Source organism: Lipotes vexillifer, unplaced genomic scaffold, assembly GCF_000442215.2.
Source record: "Lipotes vexillifer unplaced genomic scaffold, Lipotes_vexillifer_v1.1 scaffold382, whole genome shotgun sequence".
NCBI lineage: Eukaryota > Metazoa > Chordata > Mammalia > Artiodactyla > Lipotidae > Lipotes > Lipotes vexillifer.
The window spans coordinates 4,668,696-4,677,487 of record NW_006780611.1 but is presented as its reverse complement, the minus strand read 5'-3'; the positions used below and the strand labels follow the sequence as shown (position 1 = coordinate 4,677,487).

The window sequence follows — 8,792 nt, the reverse complement described above, 5'->3', positions numbered from 1 at the left end:
TCGAGGGTCTCAGAGCACCGGAAGCGAACGGGCGCCGCTTCAGACCCGAGCGCCGCGGCCGCGACCTCGCATCTGCTCGCCGCTACGCACCCGGGCTTCGCCGCACCCACAACCCAGCGAGGGCTGCGGCTCCCGCCGGCGAGGTGAGAGGCGGGCGGGCGGGCGGGCGGTGCGGTAGAGGCGGGGGCCGAGCGCGGAAGGCGGGGTGCGGGGCCTGGGTCTGGGAGGAGGAAGCCGGGATCCGGGTGCGGGACCCGGGCCTGGAATGGGGACCCTGGGAAGGAGGAGCGGGGTGCGGGGCCCGACTTGTGTAAGGCCCGCCCGGGCGCAGGGTCCCTGCGGCCCTGGTGGAGGCAGGAGCCGGAGCGGGCAGGGACCGACCTGGCGAGGCCCCCTCGGTTTTTTCCCTAGCGGTTCCTCTCGGTACTCGTCTCTTTCTTTTAGCTCCTTCCACCACCTCCTTGGTCTGGCTTCACTTTCTTATTGCAGTCTCAGGCCACTGATCACCCGTTAGGCTGTCCGATTAAGAAGCAGTGTTAGAGGGCTTCCCTGGTGACGCAGTGGTTGAGAGTCCGCCTGCCGATGCAGGGGACCCGGGTTCGTGCCCCGGTCCGGGAAGATCCCACACGCCGCGGAGCGGCTGGGCCCGTGAGCCATGGCCGCTGGGCCTGCGCGTCCGGAGCCTGTGCTCCGCAACGGGAGGGGCCACAACAGTGAGAGGCCCACGTACCGCAAAAAAAAAAAAAAAAAAAAGGAGTGTTAGAGATTTCGTTTTTCCTTAGCGTTTCAGCTTCCGGGGTCCGGCCCCATGTTCCCTTTTTCCTCCGGGCATCACACCGTCGAGTATGTTCAAATCTGTTTCCGTCTTAAAACTGATGTGGACTGAAGTTAAACCCCAAGGGTGGGGCAGCACCAGGTGATAGAGATCGCATACCTCACTATGTCGGACACAAAGTTTTCTCCAATTACCAAAAGTTTCAATTTGCTATCACAAGGTATGCTTCATACCTAGTAATCATTTCATAATTTGGTGCCTTTTAAACCACAAGCCCACATGGTTTTTAAGTTCTTCGTAATAGCACGTAAGACTCTAGGTGCCAGACTTTGTGTTAAGTACTTTACAGGGTTTTTTTTTCCTTTTTCTCTCCTGGCATAAAAGGAAGATTATTGTCTGACGTATCATGCTTTGAAATGAAATATGGATTTGGTAACATTTTTTAAAGCCAGACTCCTAATTCAAGATAATTCTTTTTCCACACACTGCAGCTTTCAAGCTAGGGAGCAGAAGCAGTATTTTGTAGCCCTTGCTTCTAACAAAACTTGTTCCTTTAATAATACTTATTGAGTCCTTCCTCTGTTCCAGGCACTGTTCTAAACTAAGCTTTTTGTGTATCTCATTTAAATTTCACAACACCTCCCTGTTCTACAAATGAAGAAACTGAGGCACAAAAATTAAATAATTTGCCCAAGGTCTCCAGCAACAAAATGGCAAAACTGGATTCTAGCATTTTGTAGTATTTTCTCAAATACATCGTGCCCCAGGTCTCTGATTCTGCAACAGCCGGACCGTCAGCCATTGGCGGGGGCAGTGGGGGGAGTGGATTTGAGGTACATGAGTGAGTGAAACAAAGATACCCGCCCTCTGGTTAGTCATGGATGGGATAAATGTGGTGGAACAAGAAGCAGCTACATTAATTTAGGTTATTTCAGTATGCCAGTTGTCTCTTCAGTTGTGGGTATGAGTTAGGTGTTACAATTTTACGCTTATCACAGGTTTTGCACTTTCACCTCCACCCCTTTTTGCCAGTTAATCTTAATACCTATTAAGTTATTAAGTTAATAGTTGATAGCAAAAAAATGCGTTTCAGATTCTCCCCTCTTCCGCCCTCTGGTGGAGGTGCTAGTTACTGAGTAGGAAAATGGCCCTAAAGAATCCATACAGAGACCTGGCCTCTGAACAGTTCAAGTTTAGTGAGGATTTATGTGTAAGGGTACCTTGTTTGTTTTCTGGATGACGAAGATTAATAGCAAAACTTGACCAAGTGTTTGGGAGGGAGGCATTAAGAAAGAGGATTTGCAGGTAATGAATGAAAATTACGTTAATTCCCCTTTATGTTTTAGAATTTGGGACTTTAAAACCATTTATTCTGTAATCAGAAAAAAGCACTTGTAAAAGAAAAATTGAGAGATTATTAGAAGAGTATTAAAAGCTGAAAGGCCCTATGTGATTACCCTACAGGGGGTCAGATTTTGGAGGACTTTGGAATGCCAGCATTTGAATTTTATTTTATAGATACTAACATCCAATGGGTGATGTGTAAGTTTGTTCTTTTTTTTTTTTTTTGGCTGTGCTGCTGGGTCTTCGTTTCTCTGCGAGGGCTTTCTCTAGTTGCGGCAAGCGGGGGCCACTCTTCATCACGGTGCGCGGGCCTCTCACTATCGCAGCCTCTCCAGTTGCGGAGCACAGGCTCCAGACGCGCAGGCTCAGTAGTTGTGGCTCACGGGCCTAGTTGCTCCGTGGCATGTGGGATCCTCCCAGACCAGGTCTCGAACCCATGTCCCCTGCATTGGCAGGCAGACTCTCAACCACTGCGCCACCAGATAAGCCCTCTGGCAGGAGTTCTTTAGACCCAACCAAGTCGTCAGTTACTTGCCGCACAGTCTTAATTTGGATGTTTGGTGGTCGTCTGGGTGGATCTTTTCAAGTCCAAAGAGATAGAGCAATAGGAGAATGAGAAAGACTGTGGGGGAAAAGCCTTGGCCTCAGTGCGTTTCTTCACGGCCAGAGAACTGGTCTCTGCCGGATCCTGCAGGCGACGTCAGCTGCCACTTAATGGGCTGCTTGAATCTACATGGCTCAGGATAAGTCCCAGCCACCCTTCAGAGGGGAGCCATAGCCCAATAGGCGGATCGAGATTACGGCCTTTGAGGCCCCGCATTGGGTGCCAGAAAAGATGTTGCAGGAAAGAGAGTGGGGTGCGAGAGGATGGTCACATCCCAAGTCATGTCTGAGTCCCTGGGATGGCCGCCAAGTGTGGGTTCTTGGCTTTGTGCAGGCAAGAATTCAAGAGCAAGACATAGTAGAGTGAAAGAAGGTTTATTCAGGGAGATACACACTCCATAGACAGAGTGTGGGCCATCTTGGAAGGCAAGAGGCCTGATGTGTAAGTTTGTATCTTAATGACCAGGAGGTTCTAGAAACTTACTCTGGTTGGTTGTGGTGTTGAGGGCAAATGAGACGGGGGAAGGACTATAGGAAGGAAGCTAGGCTGGTTTTCAGGAACGCTGGCTAGTGTTCCAAACTAATCGATAAATTCCTGGGCAAGGTAAGTAGCAGAGGAAATGGAGTTTTTTAGTCCATTTAACTGGTAAGTTAGGGAAGAATCCAGCACAACACTCACAGTGGAGCTCTCCATTGATTGTTTCTGTTTTTAATAGCAAAGGATTTGTGATCTTAGGATCACAAAATAAATTGGAAATTTTCAGGGATGGATGCAAGTACCCACCTTGAATAAGTGCTCGTAGAGATAATACTGTCAATCCCTGACTCTTATTCCTCCCCGTAACACCATGGTTTTTGAGGAGTTGAGCTGATGGCTTTTTTTTGTTTTATAAATTTATTTTATTTTTATTTTTGGCTGTGTTGGGTCTTCGTTGCTGTGCGCGGGCTTTCTCTAGTTGCAGCGAGCGGAGGCTACTCTTCATTGCAGTGCGTGGGCTTCTCATTGTGGTGGCTTCTCTTGTTGTGGAGCACGCTCAGTAGTTGTGGCTCACGGGCTCTAGAGCGCAGGCTCAGTAGTCGTGGTGCACAGGCTTAGTTGCTCCACGGCATGTGGGATCTTCCCGGACCAGGGCTCGAACCCGTGTCTCCTGCATTGGCAGGTGGATTCTTAACCACTGTGCCACCAGGGAAGCCCTGACGGCTTATTTTTGAAGAGTTAAAAATTCTAGGAATGTTAACACATCCATATTAATCATATTTTAAACTTTTAAATGGTGTCCTAGCTTAGAAATATGCAATTTGGGGTAATTAAATGTTCAATCTTGGGAAATAGATTACTGTCAACTTGTCTGTAGCCTAAAAATGAATAGAGATCTTCCTCAACATATGTTGGGGTTACGTCACAATAAACCCATGGTAAGATGAAAATACTGTAAGTCGAAAATGCACTTAATACACCTACCCTACTGAACATCATAGCTCAGCCTACCTTAAATGTGCTCAGAACACTTACATTAGCCTACAGTTGGGCAAAATCATCTAACACAAAGACTCTTTTATAGTAGTGTTGAATATCTCATGTAATTTATTGAATAGTGTACTGAAAATGAAAAACAGAATGGCTGTATGGGTACAGAATGTTTGTAAGTATATCGATTGTGATGGCTTGGCTGGCTGACTGGAAGCTGTGGCTTGCTGCCGCTGGCCAGCATCACAAGAGAATATCATACTGCCTATCGTTAGCCTGAGAAAAGATCAAAATCTGAAAGAAGGTTTCTACTCAACGTGTATTGCTTTCACACCATTGTACACTTGAAAACTTGCAAGGCGAACCATTGTAAGTCAGGGACCATCTGTACTCATGTTGGGAAGGTATTTCCAATACCTTATTCAAATTCTTAACTAAGCTTGTATTTTATCATCCTTAAGAGAATCTTAAATATTAAAAACGTCTTGCCTGAAGCAGGCCTCCATGTCAGTGTAAGTTGCACATGGAGTAAGTTAGGTGAGTATTTGTTGGTTAGTCTTCAGGTCTTTAGATTTCTGACTTTTCAAAGTCAGTGTTTCATTGTAAGTTTTTCAAATGCAGTTGATTTAGTATATTGTTCACTGTGTCTTAGAGGACCTCACTGCCTCCTCCCGTAATCTGTATTGATTCGTGACACTAGGAGCCCCACAGTGCCACAGAGTTCTCGTTAAAACAGTGCCCACTGGAATCAGGAATGTTTTTATCTCATTTCATGCTAGAGTGAATTTTTAAAATTCTTTGTAAGAGTTAAATCATATTCTAGAAAAGTAAACTTATTACTTCTAATCTTTTCGCTTTTAGGTTCGAAAAAATGGCCAAAAGAATTGCCGAGAAGGAATTGACGGATAGGAATTGGGATCAAGAAGATGAAGCAGAAGAGGTGAGAAATAATTTCCCTAAGAATGATTGCCTTCTACTTCCAAATTTAAATTCATTTTGGGATTCCTCATGAAGACTCTGGTAAAATTAAAAGGCCTTTTGAAGAACATCCAGAACTGGAAATAGTATGGTTTCTTGTGATCTGTACTTAGTCTAGAAATTGATTACATTTGGGTGTGCTTTTCCATTAGCAACTGTTCCCTAAGTACTCTGCTCCTTTGTAGGAGCACCTTCCTCCTGAATTTCATATAGCATTTCATTGGCGCATTCTAAGCCCATGGTTTTAGCCCAGATTGAAGGGTGAGTGAATGATCTAGTCATAAACTTAGCACAGTGCCAGCACTCAAACTTGAAAAGTGGTTCACCACCACTGTCTTAGTCTGCCATGCTCAGAGTTTTAGATTTTAGAAGATTGAGGTCGCCTCCCTTACTGTAATGCTTCTTGGAGGCCCATTTTATTTTATATTCTTAAGACACTCCCCATCCCCCACCCCCAATAACTGCATTAATAGGAATAGAATTTAGATGGCCTAGTTTCTTTCCTAACAAAATAAAAATGGTCTTCCCTGAGGAAATCTTTTAATTTTTGTCTTACAAAGAATAGAACACGGCTGCATTTCTAAAGTGCCTCATCAGCAGTTTGATACTCCCAGGCCAGTTCACTAAGGAAATCTGCACGAAGTTAGCCTTTCAAGTTAGTAGAAGTGTGCTAGGTTAAAAAATAGACGTATATTTTAAAGAGTTTGCAAAAGTGTTTCCAAGATAATTCTTAGACTGCTGTTCTCTTTCTTTCTCAATCTGTTTTCTAATATTAATATTTTTTCCTTTACAAATATATGTACTGGTATGTTTGGGGAAACCAAAATCACAAGTGTGGGCTTTTAAAAGAGCTTTTAACAATTCTGACTGACTTGGTACTTTCTAAGCAAGTCTTTGGTAACTTCAGTTCTTTCCAGGTTTTAGGCACAGTTACACTCTGGGCCTCTACCGTGTAATGATTTGTTTTAGGCACAGTTACACTCTGGGCCTCTACCGTGTAATGATTTGTTTTAGGCACAGATTCTAATGAAATGAGTGTGGAAGGACATTACATTTAATTTGGGCCAGGGGTAGCCAAATGGTCCCTTCTATGGGTGTAGAGATCTCTTTAAGTTTAGCATTATCTGAAATAAGTACAGATGAGAACTTTTTACAGAAAACATTTTCTGCCAATCCTTCAGGGCAAAAAGAAGGGTTGAAGTAAAGCGAAAGATTTTCAGCAGGTTTCCAACAGGTTACTTAGATTCCCAGTCTCAGTGGTCTTCTGGATCATGGGCAAGTGGGCAGAGCTCTTCTTTAAAATAATGTGTATTATGAACATAAAATTTATGTTTGAAAACGATAGTTGTAAGAGATTAGATTTGGGCATCAGGGTAATGTCTTTGAATACGTTTGAAATATTCGAAGAATTGATCATGAACAGCTTTGCGCCAAAGTTTTGATGGTCTTGGTCTTCTTAGAACTTTGATGTATGTGCTCTTGTCTCTGAATTGTGATAAAGTCTGGATTTGTAGTTTCTGGAAGGTTTCTGATTTGCCTAACTAGCATTGGAATTCACAAGATACTAGACGTAAACTTTAATGTGCCCTCTCCATAATTTGTGTTACTTAAAAAGCAGAAGAAGGCTTCCCTGGTGTTGCAGTGGTTGAGAGTCCGCCTGCCGATGCAGGGGACACGGGTTCGTGCCCCGGTCCGGGAGGATCCCACGTGCCGCAGAGTGGCTGGGCCCGTGAGCCGTGGCTGCTGAGCCTGCACGTGCTGAGCCTGCACGTCCGGAGCCTGTGCTCCGCAACGGGAGAGGCCACAGCAGTAAGAGGCCCACGTACCGAAAAACAAAACAAAACAAAACAAAAAGAAACCAGAAGATATCGGTCAGTTTGTCTGGTCTAGCTTTTTTGTTCAGCATTTTATCTCTGTTTTGGCCTTATCTTGTTGCTGTTTAATTTGTACACTCCTGCAGGTGGGAACATTCTCGGTGGCCAGTGAGGAAGTCTTGAAGAATAGAGCCATAAAGAAAGCAAAGCGTAGGAATGTTGGATTTGAAGTGAGTGTTTTCTTACAGCTTCTGGTATTAAATACTAACTTGATTTCTGAGCTGTAGAATATTTCCACCTCTGGGAGCAGTCAGATCAATAAATGCTTTTTTTTTTTTCATTACTGTCTTTTATGTAATCTATCAAGAATGTCTTTTTTTTAATACATATAATGGTTGTTCATTGTTAAGTTCATTATTACAAGATATTGAGTATAATTCCCTGTGCTGTACAGTAATTCCTTGGTTGGTTATCTATTTAATATAGTAGTGTTGTATATATGTTAATCCCAAACTCGTAATTTATCTCTCCCCACCACCTTTCCCCTTTGGTAACCATAAGTTTGTTTTGTAAGTCTGTGAGTCATATTTCTGTTTTGTAAGGAAGTTCATTTGTATCATTTTTTTAGATTGCATATATAAGCGATATCATATTTATCTTTCTCTGTCTGGCTTACTTCACTTACTATGGTATTCTCTAGGTCCATCCATGTTGCTGCATATGGCATTATTTCATTCTTTTTTATGGCTGAGTAACATTCAATTGTGTATATATATACCACATCTTTATCCAGTCATCTGTCAGTGGACATTAGGGTTGCTTGCCTGTCTTGACTCTTGTAAATAGTGCTGCAGTGAACATTAGGGTACAAGTACCTTTTTGAATTATATCAATAGTTTTGTCTGGATATGTGCCGAGGAGTGGGATTGTATGGTAGTTTTTAGTTTTTTTAACTAACCTCCATACTGTTCGCCATAGTGGCTGCACAAATTTACATTCCCGCCAACAGTGTAGGAGGGTTCCTTTTTCTCCACATTCTCCAGCATTTATTACTTGTAGACTTTTTGATGGTGGCCATTCTGACCGGCGTGAGGTGATACCTCATTATATTGATAGTTTTGATTTGCATTTCTCTAATAATTAGCGATGTAGTAGAACATTTTTTTATGTGCCTGTTGGCCATCTGTATGTCTTCTTTGGGGAAATGTCTGTTTAGATCTTATGCCCATTTATTGACTGGGTTGTTAATAAATGCTTTTGTAAATGCTTAGTGCACTTGTGAAAATCCTTGGTGTAGACCATGGGAGATAGAAAAAGATAATAAATATGAGATCTGGGACTTCCCTGGTGGCGCAGTGGTTAAGAATCCGCCTGCCAGTGCAGGAGACACGGGTTCCAGCCCTGGTCCGGGAAGACCCCACGTGCCACAGAGCAGCTAAGCCCGTGCACCACAACTACCGAGCCTGCGCTCCAGAGCCCGCGAGCCACAACCACTGAGCCCATGTGCCACAACTACTGAAGCCCACACGCCTAGAGCCCGTGCTCCACAAGTAAAGAAGCCACCACAATGAGAAGCCCGCACACTGCAACAAAGAGTAGCCCCCGCTCGCCGCAACTAGAGAAAGCCTGCGCACAGCAACAAAGACCCAACTCAGCCAAAAATAAATAAAATAAAATAAATAAATTTATATTAAAGAAGAAAAAATAAATAAATAAGTAAGTAAGTAAATAAGAGATCTGTACCTTAAAGGGAACTTATCCAGTTGCAGAAATAAGATATAGATGTAGACAAATTTGAGTTGAGAGACAG

At 43.7% G+C, this 8,792-nt stretch overlaps 1 protein-coding gene across 1 annotated transcript in view; it reads left to right on the top strand.

Moving 5' to 3' along the window:
• The first annotated feature begins 5,055 nt into the window (after positions 1–5,055).
• The window catches only part of NUP50 (nucleoporin 50), a 12,979-nt gene continuing 9,242 nt past the window's right edge, over positions 5,056–8,792 (top strand). Inside the window, 2 exon segments of the mRNA XM_007453921.1 lie at positions 5,056–5,130; positions 7,129–7,212. Of these exon segments, the coding sequence (XP_007453983.1) occupies positions 5,062–5,130; positions 7,129–7,212 (153 nt within the window). The 5' untranslated portion in view covers positions 5,056–5,061.